The sequence below is a fragment of the Gymnoscopelus microlampas genome (genome assembly GCF_963454915.1).
Source record: "Gymnoscopelus microlampas genome assembly, chromosome: 24".
NCBI lineage: Eukaryota > Metazoa > Chordata > Actinopteri > Myctophiformes > Myctophidae > Gymnoscopelus > Gymnoscopelus microlampas.
Genome location: NC_139961.1, coordinates 15,000,555 through 15,020,268, shown reverse-complemented (window position 1 = coordinate 15,020,268; position 19,714 = coordinate 15,000,555). Strand labels below are relative to the sequence as shown.

Genomic DNA, 19,714 nt, shown 5'->3' with positions numbered 1-19,714 from the left:
ATGGTTAGGTTTAGACATAGTTTTACAGAGGTTAGGGTTGGTTAGGTTTAGACATAGTTTTACTGAGGTTATGGTTAGGTTTAGACATAGTTTTACAGAGGTTAGGGTTGGTTAGGTTTAGACATAGTTTTACTGAGGTTAGGGTTAGGTTTAGACATAGTTTTACAGAGGTTAGGGTTAGGTTTAGGCATAGTTTTACTGAGGTTAGGGTTGGTTAGGTTTAGGCATAGTTTTACTGAGGTTAGGGTTAGGTTTAGGCATAGTTTTACTGAGGTTAGGGTTAGGTTTAGGCATAGTTTTACAGAGGTTAGGGTTAGGTTTAGGCATAGTTTTACTGAGGTTAGGGTTGGTTAGGTTTAGGCATAGTTTTACTGAGGTTAGGGTTAGGTTTAGGCATAGTTTTACTGAGGTTAGGGTTGGTTAGGTTTAGACATAGTTTTACTGAGGTTAGGGTTAGGTTTAGGCATAGTTTTACTGAGGTTAGGGTTGGTTAGGTTTAGACATAGTTTTACTGAGGTTCGGGTTGGTTAGGTTTAGACATAGTTTTACTGAGGTTAGGGTTAGGTTTAGGCATAGTTTTACTGAGGTTAGGGTTAGGTTTAGGCATAGTTTTACAGAGGTTAGGGTTAGGTTTAGGCATAGTTTTACTGAGGTTAGGGTTGGTTAGGTTTAGGCATAGTTTTACTGAGGTTAGGGTTGGTTAGGTTTAGACATAGTTTTACTGAGGTTAGGGTTAGGTTTAGACATAGTTTTACAGAGGTTAGGGTTAGGTTTAGGCATAGTTTTACTGAGGTTAGGGTTGGTTAGGTTTAGGCATAGTTTTACTGAGGTTAGGGTTAGGTTTAGGCATAGTTTTACTGAGGTTAGGGTTGGTTAGGTTTAGGCATAGTTTTACTGAGGTTAGGGTTAGGTTTAGGCATAGTTTTACTGAGGTTAGGGTTGGTTAGGTTTAGACATAGTTTTACTGAGGTTAGGGTTAGGTTTAGGCATAGTTTTACTGAGGTTAGGGTTGGTTAGGTTTAGACATAGTTTTACTGAGGTTCGGGTTGGTTAGGTTTAGACATAGTTTTACTGAGGTTAGGGTTAGGTTTAGGCATAGTTTTACTGAGGTTAGGGTTAGGTTTAGGCATAGTTTTACTGAGGTTAGGGTTGGTTAGGTTTAGACATAGTTTTACTGAGGTTAGGGTTGGTTAGGTTTAGACATAGTTTTACTGAGGTTAGGGTTGGTTAAGTTTAGGCATAGTTTTACTGAGGTTAGGGTTAGGTTTAGGCATAGTTTTACTGAGGTTAGGGTTAGGTTTAGACATAGTTTTACTGAGATTAGGATTGGTTAGGTTTAGACATAGTTTTACTGAGGTTAGGGTTAGGTTTAGACATAGTTTTACTGAGGTTAGGGTTAGGTTTAGACATAGTTTTACTGAGGTTAGGTTTAGACATAGTTTTACTGAGGTTAGGGTTAGGTTTAGACATAGTTTTACTGAGATTAGGGTTAGGTTTAGACATAGTCTTACTGAGGTTAGGGTTAGGTTTAGACATAGTTTTACTGAGATTAGGGTTAGGTTTAGACATAGTCTTACTGAGGTTAAGGTTAGGTTTAGACATAGTTTTACTGAGGTTAGGGTTAGGTTTAGGCATAGTTTTACTGAGGTTAGGGTTAGGTTTAGGCATAGTTTTACTGAGGTTAGGGTTAGGTTTAGACATAGTTTTACTGAGGTTAGGGTTAGGTTTAGACATAGTTTTACTGAGGTTAGGGTTAGGTTTAGGCATAGTTTTACTGAGGTTAGGTTTAGACATAGTCTTTAGTAAGACTAGGGTTAGGGTTAGACATAGTTTTACTGAGGTTAGGGTTGGTTAGGTTTAGACATAGTCTTACTGAGGTTAGGGTTAGGTTTAGACATAGTCTTACTGAGGTTAGGGTTAGGTTTAGGCATAGTTTTACTGAGGTTAGGGTTGGTTAGGTTTAGACATAGTTTTACTGAGGTTAGGGTTAGGTTTAGGCATAGTTTTACTGAGGTTACGGTTGGTTAGGTTTAGACAGTCTTACTGAGTTAGGGTTAGGTTTAGACAGTCTTACTGAGTTAGGGTTAGGTTTAGACATAGTTTTACTGAGGTCAGGGTTAGGGCGGCACCTGTCAGCGGGGAGTGTTGGGCGGGAGGAGTAGGACGAAGGCGGTTTAGAGTTTTAAAACCAAAGACAGCGGACAGAAAAAATGGCTGCCGTTCTATTTTGGTCGGCTGCACTCGGTTCCATTCGGTTTCACTCGAACTCGCCACCTGATTGGCCAACCTTCGCTGTCAATCACAGAACAATGAGCGAGGACGCTGATAGGAGAGTTCATGTTATGAACTCCGGAGAAACGCCCAGACAGGCCTGTAGACCAGACTCCTCCCTGAAATCAAATGCAAATGAGCTATCCGGAGGGAGGGGGGGGGTTTACCAGGCTATAACGACTAAATTGGGGAGAAAAAGTGGTAAACAATTATTGGCTACTCTAAATTTTAAAGAAAAAAAAAAAGAAGAAAAAAAAGGAATGAGTAAACGAGCGCTGACTCACTGATGCGAAAACCACCAGTTCATCCGCCACCAATGAAACCAACACCCCTCCCCCCCCCCCCCCCCCAGCCTGCCTGGCTGAATATCAGACTGGCTGGCTGGCAGGCTGCGCCCCAGCCCACTCATCCATTCCTCCAGCCCGGGTTAAGTCATCCAATCCCCCTCCGGGCCAAGCTGTCGTCCTGTCCCCCGCCTGGTGGCGGGGAGTGGGGGCGATGCGACAGCAACGTCTGGCCGATTGGAGGGGTTCCTTGAGGCGCTGGTGACTACCTGCTTAGCAGGAAATATCTCACACACACACACACACTCTCTTTGCTCACGACTCGGTCGGAAAAAAAAACACCTCTCCCTGACAATTGGCAAACACCTCCTGCATTGTATGTGTAGAGGTACGCACAGGGGCTCGTCAGGTTTGCTTTTCATAAATGCCAATTATTAAGTAGACATCTGCTGTAAACACCCCTCATATAAAATGCTAAATGGTGCAATTATACGGCGCCTTTATCCAAGGCGCTTTAACGATGCGCATTACACTCACCCATTCTCACACACACACACACACAGACACACACCGATGGCGGAAGAAACCATGCAAGGCACCAAGCTCCTCACCAGGAGCAATTAGGGGTTCAGTGTCTTGCTTAACTTTTCAGTCCACTACAATTATTTGAAAACGTTAGTTACTAGTTACTTTGTATATTTTTACTTTAACTTTTGATACCTTAACCCATTAAGACCTGGAACTGTGTCATTTTTTGATTTGAGCTAAAAAGCATTATTTTACACTTTGGGCTATTCAAAAATCGTGAAAATGTGTGCAAATCTTTGAATATATATATTTTTAAAGCGAACATTTTTAACTCAAATCTTTGCTTCTGGGGGTCCCTAGAACAAATTATTTTGATGGGGGTCCACGGCCAAATACAAATCATTTTGGGGGTCCTTGACATGAAAAAGTTTGAGCACCACTGATATAGAAACATACGTTTTTGAGAATACTGTTGAGATTTAGGAGACATGTAGAATCGAAATCAAAAGTAAAAGTACTAAAATGTTTGAAAATAGCAGATCTACAAGCTCACAACGCATCACATCGCGACACATTGTGAGCTTGTAGATCTGCTATTTTCAAATAGCATAGGTATAAAATAGGGCGTGGTTAATGTATGTTTTATAATGAGTCCAATGCTTTGTCAATGCAAATGCGTGGATTCATGGTCTTGCGGATTTTTTCCAAGAATCCACGCATTTGCATTGACAAAGCATTGGCAGATTCTGCCCCAGAGGTAAAATAAAAGTGCGGTGGGAGCGCACCCTTACAAGTTATAGTCCTGAATTCAGAATTGACTTGAGTAAAAGTACAAAAGTATTGGTATCAAAATTTACTTAAGGTACCAAAAGTAAAAAGTACTCATTATGCAGAATGTCTCATTTCACAAGTTTTCAAATGTATACAAATCTTTTGAAAATAGCAGATCTACAAGCTCACAATGCGTCGCATCGCAAATGGCCGAACTGTATATAGGGCGTAATGTATGGGTGGGTACTGTATGTTTTGTAATAATAATCAAAATCTACAAAGTAACTAGTAACTAAAGTTGTCAAATAATTGTAGTGGAGTAAAATATTTGCCTCTGAGATGTAGTGGAGTAGAAGTAAAAGTATTGGAAATTGGAAATGCTCAATTAAAGCACAACTTAAGTACAGTACTTGAGTACACGTACTTAGTTACTCTCCACCACTGGCCACTTGTGCCAAGAAAGAGGGATGAGTGGTTCTTTCTCACACCTCCTTCGACACACATATTGTGCAAAAACGCTTACATAACGCCTCCAGTGAATGATGCCCTGATTAGAAACCTGCAGGTGGCCTAGCAGGGCTGCAATGAATGTAGAATCAACATATTGTGGGTTTTGGTTTCCCCAAATGAATCATTGTACACATTGGTGATTTGGGGCCAATATTGGGGGCGGCTTTTGTGCCAGTTGTTGGGGAGGTGAGACCATCTTTGCTATTCCCGTGGGGGGGGCGGGGGGGGGGGGGGGGGGGGGATTCAGTTTCAGCTTCACCCAGCTGACGGTTGATCAGATGGTCATGAGGAGCCCCTCGAGGGGAGCAGCAATTGGGGGCCCAAGTGTCTTCTTAGAGCTCAAGGACACTCAAGACACATAGCCGGGACCCGGGCAGTGTTGATTTCCTCGACTAAAAACTATGACGAAAAATGTTTGTCGACTACCTTTTTTCACTGACGAAAATTAAATAAAAACGAAATAAAACGAAGCTTTGATGGCTAAAACTGAGACTAAATGTATAGACAATTTCGTCAACAAATAAAAACTAGACTAAAACGTCAGGGAGGGACTAATGGAGAAGATAACCAGTAGAAGTCATTTTATGGTTGGTTGCACTCGGGTGTTGTGCTCTTTCAGCATGCAACCAAGTGTAAAATCAGCCATAACAACGCCATCAAATATTTTAGATATAAATTCTGTGTGAAAATAAGGTAAAACCGCTGTCAGTGGTGGATGAATTAATTAATTAATTAATACCTGGCAATGAATGCGTTAAAGGACGACTTCACCCATTTTCAACCTGTCTTCATATAAATTGGTCCTCAATAATGCTCATGATAATATGGCACCATTTTTGTCTGTCTCAGAGGAGGGCTGTGAACAGTCCATCTCATCTACCAGTGACATCATCGATGGGGAATCCAAGATAATAGAAACTACAGGCTTTCTATTCCTGGAAAGTCAGCACGCTATAATGGAAGCCATTGTTCTCGCGTTAGTAAAAATAAATATATTAAAAAAAACTTCCTAATAATGAGGTCAGTGGTAGACGTGTTTCTGAAGTGTTTTTTCGCCATTCTATGTCATACAAAAGTTGCAAAAATAGCCGATCTACAAGCTCAAACCGCGTCGCAGTGCGACGCGTTTTGAGCTTGCAGATCTGCTATTTTTGCTACTTTTGAATTGGAATCCAGAATTATTTTTTGCTATTTTTGAATGGGAATCCTGAGAAGTAACATTTTTATTTAATTTCAAACGCATTTAGTTATACTTATGTTAACTCTATGAACTTGAATACAAATACATTGGACATGAGAAAGAAAATGTTTATACTAGTCACTAATTTATACTATAATTTATACTAGCTACTAATATAGACTGAAGTAATTAAAGCGGGTCATGTTTGCATGTTTGGAATTGTAAACAGCTGAAATCAATAATATAACAGTTATTCCGATATTAACCTGCGGGCCGCACTAAGTGAAGGTGGAGGCCGCATGTGGCCCCCGGGCCGCCAGTTGCCCATGTACCCCCTTAGGATGTTATTTCTATTCTCAATGAATGAATCGTCCTCATGTCACAGCTGGCGAATGAGCCAGGAAAGCTGAGACATGATGTAGTAGTGCTAGTGCACCTGTGGTGGGCTGGCCCACGTCCAGAACCTGGCTGCATGCAGTGATAAATATCTGAACTACTCCCCGAGCGATAAGACCTTCTTTTTTTCCTTCATGGCAGCCATATTGACATAAATAGCAGGGTAATCCATTACATCCTGTGCAGGTGTTGTTACCAACGCTGCTAATTAAGGTTGTGTTTCCCCATTGGGGTCAAACAAGAGTCATGGTGCTTTCCTCTATTGCGACGAGTGTTGTTGGCCCCACTGGAAACGCTCTGCTACACCAAATGGAACACAGTCTGTAACCCATTCAATCCGGGGACGCGTCTGTGTCATTTTTAGATGTCCTTCGCTATTCAAAAATAGCAGATCTACAAGTTCATATGAACTTGTAGATCTGCTATTTTTTTTAAATCTTGAAAATGTGTGCAAATCTTTGAATATATAGTTTTTTAAAGCGTTTTTTAAATATATTTTTAAAAACATTTTTAACTCAAATCTTTGCTTCTGGGGAGGTCCCTGCCTGGAACAACATATTTTGAGATGGGGGTCAAATACATATCATACTGGGGGTCCTTGACATGGAAACGTTTGAGAACCACTGATATAGCAACATACGTTTTTTTCAAAAAATAGTTGTAGGATTTAGACGACATTTGTAGAATATATAGTCAAAGATTTGCACTTTTTTTTTGTGCGCAAACGATTTTTCAAAAATAGCAGATCTACAAGCTCATAGCGCGGCACTCGGTGCCGCACTATGAGCTTGTATATCTGCTATTTCTGAATAGCCAAGGAAATCTTAAAATGACACACAGATGCGTTCCTGGTCTTAATGGGTTAATTAGTATAATTGGTAACACCTGCGCAAGGTGTAACATTACCCTCCTATTTATGTCAATATGGCTTCGGTGAGATGTAGCTCTGTGTTTTTAGGGGTGAAAATGATTGAAAGTGGTGCCTATAAATAAACAACGACGATACACGGGGGCATGAAAAGTGAAACCTAGGCTGATTTTGTCGCTTGTCGTTTTCCAGTTCAGGTTTAAAACTACGGCAGCTTTAAAACATGGCAGGATGGTACAAGCTTTGCAGCTGCAGCTGAGACAATTAATAATGGGTGTTTTAAAGGGGAAATATTCAGGCCACTGCAATTTTTTCTCCGCAACGTTGTAATGCTTAAACGTATGCGTGGTCTTCTCGGGATGGTGTAGCGTGCCGAAAATCGCCGAACCGTCTACCTACAAGCTCCCGACGGTCCCGACGAAATGAAACGCTTCCTATTCCAGGAACGTCAACAACAGGCTGGTCCAGGCTCTTATTTTTTACAGTTACATAAGAGTGTTTTGTTCGCATGCTATCCACTACTACACACAAACAACTCTGTGCAGCGGTCTGTCTGGGGGATACCTGGTGGTGGGACATGCTACCACAAGCCAGAGAGCTGGTTGGAAGGAGATATGCCCTGAAAGATGGAGATATGCCCTGAAAGATGGAGATATGCCCTGAAAGATGGAGCCTCTGAACAGTTTGTGGAGAGATGGAATGTGTGATTGCTTGCAATTATGAGCCACGGCTATGCGAGACCAGTTTTTGATCCAGAAAATAGATGGTTATACATACGTACAGTACATACCACCTGAAGGGAATTTGAGAGAAACTGTGACAAAATTCCTCCCTGCATACCACCTGCCTGGTCTGAGGATGAAGATGGAGCTAGAGGAGTAGGTACTGTAGTTAGGTAGATGGAACACATGATGTCCACTTTTGAATGGCGGGCCTGAAGGCCGAGCAGAGCGGTGGTTCTCAAACTTTTTTATGTCAAGGACCCCCAAAATGATATGCATTTGGCCGCGGACCCCCATCTCAAAATTGTTTTTTCCAGGGACCCCCAGAAGCAAAGACTTTAGTTGAACACAAATCAACAGTTTGCACAAATCTTTCACGATTTTTCAAAAATAGCAGATCTACAAGCGGCACTTGGTGCAGCACTATGAGCTTGTAGATCTGCTATTTTTGAATATTCCAAATATAAAATATGGTTAAAGTGGTTGAACTTATTGTGACGCTGTATTAACACATTTACTCAGAGAGTGTACAAATGGAACCAAATGGACCCTAACGCGTCCATTTGGTTCCATTTGTACACTCTCAGAGTTAAATAAACATTGATTTTACACAATAAATTGGGGTCCCAGAGATAGAAATGCCATTACATGGGGGTCCGTAGCCTCTAATGCACGTCAAACTGGGGGGGTCCTTGAAATTAAAATGGTTGAGAATCACTGCTAGTAAAAATCTTCTCTTATGGGGGGGTCCCTGGCATATCTATTCAAATGGGGGTCCGCGGGGTAATAAGTGTCAATTTTGGGGGTCTTTGACATGAAAAAGTTTGAGAACCACTGGTCTCTAGACTCCAGAGGGTTTGTCTGTGCGTATGCATCCATGCCATGTCCCCCCACATCACACGGCCACTCGCATGAACAGCACAAGACAGAAGCACCTTTTGGCCATGAACGAACACAACACACACACACACCATGCTACTAAATGTTTGAAAATAGCAGATCTACAAGCTCACAACGCGTCACGATGCGACGCGTTGTGAGCTTGTAGATCGGCTGTTTTCAAATAGCCTAGGTATAAAATAGGGCTAAAGTGGATTATGTCTGTTTTATAATGTAATATCTGCAAAGTAACTAAAGTTTTCAAATAATTGCAGTGGAGTAAAAGTACAATATTTGCCTCGGAGGTGCAGTGGAATAGAAGCAAAAGTATAGACAATTGGAAATACTCCGGTAAAGTAAAAGTATACCTCATAATTGTACTCAAGTACAGTACTTGAGTAAATGTACTCAGTTACGTTACACACCACTGCCCCACAGCAAAATACATTCCATAAGCGTCACGGTTGGCGCCGTCTCTCTGTAATTATAATGGATGTCATTTATCTGTATATCGTAAATGTCTTGTGAATTATTAGTTTTGATCCAAACAGACTGTTCTCACAACATATAATCAGTTTGGATTATACCATTAACCCAGCCTCACTGTTTTGCTATTATTTTAATGTTGTTTTATGCTTTTGCTTTTCTTTTTTTGTAGTTGTACTTTTCTGTAATTGTATTCTTGCTCTGTAAAGCACTTTGAGCTGCATTTCAGGTCATGAAAGGTGCTATACAAATAAAGTTTATTATTATTATCTCCTGGCAATTATTATTATTATTATTGTCTCCGCCAGGAGACTATGTTTTCACTTTCCGTCCCCGTCCCCCCTCGGCCAAGCTAACATTGGTCAAGCCTCACGTGACAATACGTTGAAAGAGTGTGCTCTGATTGGCTAGTGAGACGCATGACGTATCAGCGGCCTATAAATAGATGTGTCACTTTGAAAGAGTCTTAGCCTCTTTCAAAGTGAGGTAAGACAGGAATAATCACGAAATGGCTGAGAAATGGCGGAGTAACACTTAAGACAGGATTAATCAAGTAACACTTAAGACAGGATTAATCAGGAACAGTACTGGCGGAGACCTGTGCTCCGAGGAGCACATTTTCTAGTTATTATTATTATTACCCTTATTATTATTATTAAGGCCAGGAACGCATCTGTGTAATTTTTTGATTCGAGCTTAAAAAAGCATTATTTTACACTTTGGCTATTCAAAAACAGCAGATCTACAAGCTCATAGCGCGGCACTCGGTGCCGCGCTATGAGCTTGTAGATCTGCTTTTCTTTGAAAAAATGTGAAAATGTGTGCATATCTGTGATTATAAATATTATTTTAAAGCAAACATTTTTAAACTCAAATCTTTGCTTGAGGGGGGTTGCTGGAACCAAATATTTTGGTTCGCACTCCGCAGCAAAATACATATCATTGTCGGGGGTCCTTGGGGTCCCCCAGCAAAATGTGTTTTGTAGAATCAGCCTCAGGTCTTAATGGGTTAATGTCTGCCTGATGAGCTGTGATGGAAAAATATTGACCGAGGTCAGCTTGTGAGAACACACACACACACACACACACACACACACACACACACACACACACACACACACACACACACACACACACACACACACACACACACACACACACACACACACACACACACACACACACACACACACACACACACACACACACACACACACACACGGCACGTGTTGGATTAACCTCTTTGCCAGCCATTGAATAACAATGCAGCACAATGCAGTGAGAGGGATCAATGGAATTCATAGAGTTTTCCAGGCCGGGCGATGAACTGTTATCATGCGCTCCCCCCCCCATCATCAACACAATTAACTTCCAGCTCAATTGCTTCAGCGGGCGGTAAATAACAACTCTTCCCCCAAGCTTGTTGGTTGGGTGGGCCAATCGGCAAGCAGAACCCGGCAGCCAGGAAGAAGCAGTGGAAGGGGTTTAAAAAAGGCAAACGAAAACTGTGTGCAAAAGCTCGACTTCACATGTGATGGCCATTTTACAGCCCACAGTAACATTTGATTTCACGGATTCAAATCTGTTAATCTACGTCAGTGGTTTTCAAACCTTTTCATGCCAAGGGACCCTTAAATTGATATAAATTTGGCCGCGGACCCCCATCTGAAAATGTTATATGCCAGGGACCCCCGGAAGCAAAGATTTGAGTTAAAAATGTTCGGGTGCAACTAAGTATGAATCAGGTTCAAGGCCTGTGCTGGTTTTGTTTACATTTGGTTTTGCACTGTATAGCCTGACCTCTAAATTCATTGTTTTATCGATCGATTGCTTGAATACTTAATTAACCGTTTTCAAATAGGACATAACGTTGGTGGAATCCATAAGAACGTGTTGCTGTACTCTGTCCTCTGTTGTAGTTCAATATAGGCTACAGTCGCACGATAACCAACACATAGGAATCTATGTACTTGTAGATCACAAGGGACATAAATGAGTACATAGATATACAGCAGGGGTGGGCAACTTTGTAAACATAGACAGTGGCCCTCTCCATCATCAGACTCACTCCATGAGGCCACGTTACATATTGTTGCTGCCGGGCAGACAACCTCTTATCTCCGTATTTTAACCTTTTCCCTAAATTAACCCATTAAGACCTGAAGCCGATTCTACATGTCTCCTAAATCCCAACAGTATTCTGAAAAACGTATGTTTCTATATCAGTGGTGGTCAATCTTTTTCATGTCAAGGACCCCCAAAATCATATGTATTTGGCCGCGGACCCCCATCAAAATATTTTGTTCAGGGACCCCCCAGAAGCAAAGATTTGAGTTAAAAAATGTTCGCTTTAAAAATATATATATTCAAAGATTTGCACACATTTTTACGATTTTTCAAAAATAGCAGATCTACAAGCTCGTAGCGCGGCACTCGGTGCCGCGCTATGAGCTTGTATATCTGCTATTTTTGAATAGCCCAAAGTGTAAAATAATGCTTCTTAGCTCAAATCTAAAAATGATACAGTTCCAGGTCTTAATGGGTTAATGCCGCACTTCGTCATTCTAGTATGTCACACAAAAGTAGCAAAAATAGCAGATCTACGAGCTCAAAACGTGTCGCAACGCGACGCGTTTTGAGCTTGTAGATCTGCTATTTTGGAATCCTGAAAAGTAACTTTTTTAGGTTACCTTTAGGTTAACTTTATGAACTTAAATACTAATACATTGGACATAAAAAAGTAATTAAACTGATAATAATATAGACTGAAGTAATTAAAGTGTGTCATTTAATTAGTGACATTATTGCACATATACTGTAGGCGTTTCCGTTGGTTAGTCTGTTGGCATATTCAATGGCCTTAATTAGCGCTTTTTGAACCCTGCAGTGTGTTGTGGAACCTAATCCTCCCGTATCTCGTTTGTCTATCGATAAAGAGCGACTCACTTCAGAGAGAGAGAGAGACAGAGAGATTGAGAGACAGAGAGAGAGACACAGAGAGAGAGACATGGAGGGAGAGAGAGAGAGACAGACAGAGACAGACAGACAGACAGACAGACAGACAGACAGACAGACAGACAGACAGACAGACAGACAGATCCAGACAGTGGGTAGATTTACAGGTTACTCTGGTATCAGGTTGCTTCAGCGCTCACATATCGTACACTGCAGTGTCTTCTCATTTACATTTAATTTAGTTTAGTAGTTTAGTTGCCCTTATTGGGAGCGACATAGACCCTTATCACAAATGAAAATGAAAATAGGCAGATCTACAAGCTCACAACGCGTCGCGATGCGACGCGTTGTGAGCTTGTAGATCTCCTCATGTGAATAGACACGTTTCTGCGTGTCATGCAGAAATAATGTTCAACACATTTCAACTCTGGGGAGCGGGTGGGCATGTGCGTGACGCGAGCATGAACGCGACGGGAATGCCCCCGCTAGGGCTGTCACGATTATTATGATTATGATTACTTGACGATTAATTGTCACTCAAATAATTGCGATTAACGATTTAATTGTGTTTCTGTCGTTGAACTTTATTGGAACGTTATGAATAAAAAATTACATTTCCGTTCATAACAACAAAAGTTGCACAGGGCAGATATATGACAAATGCCACAAATCAAATTACTTGATACGTAAAAATAAACGTGGAAACTTTTGGATATAGTGGAAATATTGTGGAAATAGCCGATCTACAAGCTCAAAACGTGTCGCATCGCAACACATTTTGAGCTTGTAGATCTGCTATTTCCGCTATTTGAAAAAAAAAACAGAACATTTCCAACGTGGAAACGATTATTATGACGATAATGACGATGATCCGTACCGCAATAAGTACCCTTATCTCCCGCATTGTTAAATAAAAAGCATTTTAATCCCATCGCCGGCCATTTTCTTTTTTTTGTAATGTATCAGAGTGCAATACACCTCCCAACCATTAGTGTCGCATAGTTGAAAGCAACGGAGAAAATTTGGAGAAAATGGCCGGCGATCGGATTAAAATGCTTTTTATTGAACAATACAGGAGCTACGGGTACTTATCGCGGGTCGGACTTGTAACATCCGTGGCTCGTAGGTAAGCACTTTATATTCGAAATCTGAACGTTTATATACATGTGAGAGTTGTCAATGTAACTCATTTAATGTAAATCAAAAACCAGGAACTCTCGGTTCCATGACGCTTGTGGCAGACGAGCGTCATGTGAACCATGGCTAGCACATTAGTTGCTTACCATGTAAAAAAGGCCTTTCGGCTGTAGCCTCCGTCAGCGGTTCTCAAACTTTTTCATGTCAAGGACCCCCAAATTGACACTCATTAGCCCGCGGACCCCCATTTGAAAAGATAAGCCAGGGACCCCCCATAAGAGAAGATTGTTACTGCTCTAGCAGTGATTCTCAACCATCTTAATTTCAAGGACCCCCCAGTTTGACATGCATTAGGCAACGGACCCCCATTTAAGGGCATTTCTATCTCCGGGACCCCAATTTACATCGGACAACCAATGTTAATTTAACTCTGAGAGTGTACGGGTCCATTTGGTTCCATTTGTACACTCTCTGAGTTACAGACCCATAGGCTAAGGGTCCATTTGGTTCCTATACTACCTATCATTTAGCTGGGGACCCCCTGGAACTCCCGCAAGGACCCCTGGGGATCCCCGGACCCCACTTTGAGAACCACTGAGCCCACAGCTCAGTCAGTGCACTTCTTATCGGCTGATACAGAGAAGGCTCCAAACAAATGGAAAAGGTTCCCTTCGACCCACATGAGATTTGAAGAGACAAGGCAACAACAGATAGGACGGCAACCAGAAAAGGCAGAGAGACAGAGAGACATAGAGACAGAGAGAGAGAGAGAGAGAGAGAGAGAGAGAGAATGGATAATAGCAGCAGCGGCGTGCGGGCGCCAGACTGCTGTCAGCATCGGGCAAGCAAGCCTGAGATGTTGTTTTCTTGTCTGTTGACCCCACTAGCGGAAACAAAGCAGTGTGTATGCATCACCAGCAGGCCGTGGCCTTCTCAACTCCCTGGTGGGGGCTCTCTGCCTGCCTGCCTGCCTGCCTGACTGGGAAGATGAGCACTGCAGTGTTGCCAGATTTTGCGAGAGAAATAAGCGCCCAGGTCTACGAAAACAAGCCCAAAAAAGAAGCAAGTTTCGACTATTTGAAAATAGCTGATCTACAAGCTCACAACGCGTCACAGCGTGTCAAAGCGTGTCACAGCATGTCTCGTTGTGAGCTTGTAGATCTGATATTTTCTACATTTTAACAACACAAATCTTGTATGTGGGGGGGGGGGGGGGGGGGGGTCCTGGCACAAAATATTTTCAAATTGGGGTCTGAAGCCAAATATATATATTAATTTGGGGGTCCTTCACATGAAATAGTTTGAGAACTAATGGTTTAAACAGCATTAGACAGCAAGCCCAAACAATAAGCAACTGCACTTTAGAAACAAGCCCAAAAAACGCACTAACCCCTTAACTACCAAATGTTTACAAGCGACGTTACAAACGAACAAACCCAAAGTCGCTTACAATAAGCAGACCTGGCAACGCCGACGAGCAGGCAGTCTGACTCACAGAAAGCATGCAAAGCACAAAGCCTACAGGCCTTTTTCACAGCAGCCTCGGTCGGTGACATAAATAGCTGCAACATTATCACTTCTTTCACAGGTGTTACCAATCAGGCTCTGTTCCCAGCGTAGCAGAGTTCTTTCCAGTGTGCCAACACAACAACGTGCACAATAGCAGCACCCTGGCTGTTTAACCTGAATGAAACACAACCTTAATTAGTGTCCTTATTAACACCTGTGAAGAAGTAAAACTACAGGCTTCCGTTGAAAGGTAATGGTGCCTTATGCAGTAGGGCTATGGACTGGACTCCCAGGCAGGCCTGTTGCTCTCTCTGGTCAATCACTGCACCATGACCATGCACTGTCTGCTGTGGCAGTGGTCCTCAACCTTTTCAGGCCGTGACCCCAAAAAATTATCATATTTGAACTGGGGACCCCCCCAAAATAAAATATGGGGACCTCCCCAAAATAATCATATTTGAACTGGGGACCCCCCCAAAATAATCATATTTGAACTGGGGACCCCCCCAAAATAATCATATTTGAATTGGGGACCCCCCCAAAATAATCATATTTGAACTGGGGACCCCCCCAAAATAATCATATTTGAACTGGGGACCTCCCCAAAATAATCATATTTGAACTGGGGACCTCCCCAAAATAATCATATTTGAACTGGGGACCCCCCCAAAATAATCATATTTGAACTGGGGACCCCCCCAAAATAATCATATTTGAATTGGGGACCCCCCCAAAATAATCATATTTGAATTGGGGACCCCCCACCCTGACGAGCTCTTGGAACTGTAGGAGTTGAGGCACTACATTTTGTTTGACTTAGTTCCACAGATTATAATTGTGAAAATAGCAAATCTACAAGCTCACAACGCCTCGCAACGCGAGGCGTTGTGAGCTTGTAGATCGGCTATTTTTGCTACTTTTGTGTGACATAGAATGGCGAAGATAAGAGGTGTCTGAGAGTTAAAATACAGAGATAAGAGGTGTCTGCCCGACAGTATATTATATGCAACGTGGTCCTCTGGAGTGAGTGAGGAAATATAGTGGCCCTCTCCATCATCAAGGTTGACCACCCCTGATCTAGACTCGCGTGTCTTGTCTAACTAACTGCTTTTGCACCGTCCAAAACCTGACGTTTGGGTTAACCATTAGGTCAGCACTATGCAGTATATACAGCATTAAAGTCAGTGGTGGAAAAAGTACTCCAATTCTTTACTTAAGTAAAAGTATCAATACTGCAATATAGAAATACTCTGTTACAAGTAAAAGTCCAGAAAAAGAAATGTACTTGAATAATAGTACAAAAGTATTGGCATCAAAATGTACTTAAAGTACCAAAAGTAAAAGTACAAAAAGATTTGAGAATAGCAGATCTACAAGCTCACAACGCGTCGCATCGCGACGCGTTGTGAGCTTGTAGATGGGCTATTCTCAACTAGCCTATGTAAAAAATAGGGCTAAAGTGGTTAATGTATGTTTTATAATGTAATTATTTATATCTAAAATTCAATTAGTAACTAAAGTTTTCAAATAATTGTAGTGGAGTAAAAGTACAATATTGGCCTCTGAGATGTAGTGGAGTAGAAGTAAAAGTATTGGAAATACTCAAGTAAACACCTACCATACCTCAAATGTGTACTTAAGTACAGTACTTAAGTAAATGTACTTAGTTACTTTACACCACCGATTAAAGTTGAGTGAAGCTGAGTTGATCAGAACGTCTCTCAAGAGCCCTATATAGGGTCCTGACTCATGACCTACTCTCCACTTATGTGTGGAGTAGGACTGTAAAGAAATCTATACATGCTATGTCCCTCTCTACCAGGGCCATAAAGTAGCACTGAAACACAACACTAGCACTATCATGGTCATGCAACATGACATTCTCAGCATTTTAAGTTCTGAAAGAGCCGTTATGATGCGGAGCAAAGCAATGACTATGGCATGATCCATGTAGAATGCAGTGAAAAGAACGCTATAAAGTGCAGGAACACAACAACATGTAATGTATGTTTGTGTCTATTTTGTGCAAGCAGCACACACACCATCATTTAACACAGTGGTTCTCAAACTTTTTCATGTCAAGGACCCCCAAATTGACACTTATTAGCCCGCGGACCCCCATTTCAAAAGATATGCCACGGACCCCCATAAGAGAAGATTTGTACGGCTCTAGCAGTGATTCTCAACCATTTGGACCCCCATTTTGACATGCATTAGGGCTACGGACCCCCATTTAATGGCATTTCTATCACTTGGACCGCAATTTATATTGTAATATCTATGTCAATTTAACTCTGAGAGTGTACAAATGGAACCAAATGGACCCGTTAGGGTCCATTTGGTTCCATTTGTACACTCTCAGAGTTACAGACCCATAAGGGTCCATTTGGTGCCTAATCTATCATTTAGCTGGGGACCCCCTGGAACCCCCTGGAACCCCCTCCAGTACCCCTGGGGGTCCCCGGACCCCACTTTGAGAACCAACGATTTAACATACAGTTAACATACAGTTGTAGCATCACTTCTGATCCTCTCGCAGATGGCTTTAAGGTCTCATCTGCAATTCTGCATAAGTAATGCAGACATATGGGGCGGTGAGAGTGTTTCAGTAATTCCCCTTATGCATGTCCGTCTTTCGGCATGCCGTAAAGTGGATTAAATGCACCGTTCTGCACTTTGTCCTTGCTCTCTCTCACTGATGATTGTGCTGAAATTAAGCTATCGCAAGGACACCGACTATGATGGAACAGAAAGACTGTTCTACAGAAATGTAGGCCAGTGGTTCTCAAACTTTTCCCCCCAAAATGATATGAATTTGGTTGCGGACCCCCCCCCCCCCCCCCCCCGCCCCCATCTCCAAATATTTGGTTCCAGGGACCCCCTGAAGCAGATATTTGAGTTACAAATGTTCGCTTTAAGAATATATATATATATATATTCAAAGATTTGCACAAATTTTCACGATTTTTCAAAAATAACAAATCTACAAGCTCATGGCGCGGCACTCGGTGCCGTGCTATGAGCTTGTATATCTGCTATTTTTTGAATAGCCAAAGTATAGTGGTTACAATTATTGTGATGCTATATTAACACATTTTGCTGGGGACCCCCTCGAAGGACTCCTGAGGTACTTAAAATACACCGGTCTTAAATTCTGCTTGTTCATAGCATCTCTCTGATAGTGAATCCAATTACAATTGCAAGGTATAGCCGACTACTATGACAGGGCTGCAGCCTGCTTCCCGTGGAAATTAAAAAGACTTATTAGTATGCGATCATGCAAAAGTCCTAGCCATCTTTGACCCCGCACACGCTTTCTTTTATGCGATGCCTACTGACCCCAATTAGAGCAAAAAATATCTAGGCTGAACGCCCCAGTTTTTAACTCCATTCCAACGGTTCCACCGTGGCGACGACGGCCTACATGCCTGGCGTCCTGCTGTGACATTCTGGCACACAATAATCTCACCGCAAACAACCCCTCATATTAAGCTCACCATCCATTCATCCACCCCCGCATCATTTTTTGGAAAGATGGCATAGATGATGATCTCAGCAGATGGATATGTGGGAGTGGGAATGAAAATGAAACGAAAGGGATGGAGCTGCAATGAATGATAATAACAACAACAATAACAATAATAAATAAAAATCAAAAATCATATTCGACATCATGTCATAATCATCACAACGGCAGAGATCTGATCGGAGCAGATGGATATATATATATATATATATATATATATATATGGGAATGAAAATTAAACGAAAGGGATGGAGCTGCAATAATGATAATAAAATCATCATAATCAACATCCTATCATAATCTTCACAATCATCATAATCCTCACCATCACCATAGATTTGATCTGAGCAGATGGATATATGGGCATGAAAACGAAACAAAAGGGATGGAGCTGCAATAATAATAACAAAATCATCATGATCAACATCATGTCATAATCTTCACAATCATCACATTCATCATCATAGATATGATATGATATGAGCAGATATATATATATATATATATATATATATATATATATATATATATATATATATATATATATATATATATATATATATATGGGAATGAAATTAAACAAAAGTGATGGAGCTGCAATAATAATAATACAAATAAAATCATCATAAATCATAATTAACATCATCATCATCATCATCATCATCCATCTTCATAATCCTCACCATCATCGTCGCTGTGCACGCTCAGCATCCTGCCGCGGGTATAGATAGGGTCGATGCTTCTCTGCCGTCCTGCGGTTCATCCTAGCCGGGCCGACAGAACAGTCATCTCCCGGGGGCCGATGAAGCCGAAGCCGCCGAACCCCAAGCTCATTGTCACCGTGTGACCAGAGGGCTCACACTGCGTTTGAATCCCCGGCGATCGGAGCACCTTGTCCCGGGGATTGTGTCTCACTCTCTCGGTCCTGGTGCGGTGCGTGCAGCAGGGCGTTGGACCAGGAGGAGAACCGTGGAAATGTCACACACGCACACCACTACACGGTCTAAGAAATGTTAGTATATGCACGTTCGACGCGGTGTGTAGGCGGAATACGGCTTTAAATCCCCGTCTCCAGAGCGTCAGTAAGGCGGTGATGATGGGCTGATGATGCGGGGCGCGCGGTGCATGATGTGGAGCGTCTGAGGCGGCGGCACCACTGCGGTCTCTCTGGGTGCGCGTTACTGTCACACGCTGAGGACAGCGTTGCCAGGTTTCGCGAGAGAAACAAGAAACTAGGTCTAGGAAAATAAGCCCAAAAGAAGCAACTTGGCCTTAATTGGGCCACATGAGCACTTTATAAATATAAACCGATATGCAATTGGCTTTTTGAAAATAGCCGAGCTAGTGAGCTTGTACCTGCTATTTTCAAAAACTATTGCAATAAAATGTGGAATATTTGTCTTAAAATAAATAAATAAATAAAACATTTTCATGAAAATATTTGAGAACCACAGGTTTAAACAATAATTAAAACAATTGGAAGCAAGCCTAAATAAGCTAGTACACTTTAGAAAACGCAACACGGAACTACCAATTTATACAAGCAACTTTGCAGAAAAAGAAGCCCAAACTCGCTTGTAATAAGCCGACATGTCAACGCTGCTGTGGAGTCTACACATCCCACAGCCTGGGAGGACGCGGGCACAGCCATGATTGGTGGTGGTTGTTGGTTGGTTGTCAGGCAACCAGCCG

The 19,714-nt window shown here is 41.9% G+C and overlaps 1 protein-coding gene across 1 annotated transcript in view; it reads right to left on the bottom strand.

The window, feature by feature from the left end:
* tmem198ab (transmembrane protein 198ab) overlaps nucleotides 1–19,164 on the bottom strand; it is a 46,578-nt gene extending 27,414 nt beyond the window's left edge. Inside the window, exon 1 of the mRNA XM_084050706.1 lies at nucleotides 18,706–19,164. Within this exon, the coding sequence (XP_083906832.1) occupies nucleotides 18,706–18,733 (28 nt within the window). The 5' untranslated portion in view covers nucleotides 18,734–19,164. The remainder of the gene's footprint in view (nucleotides 1–18,705) is intronic.
* Between the last annotated feature and the right edge of the window lie 550 nt (nucleotides 19,165–19,714).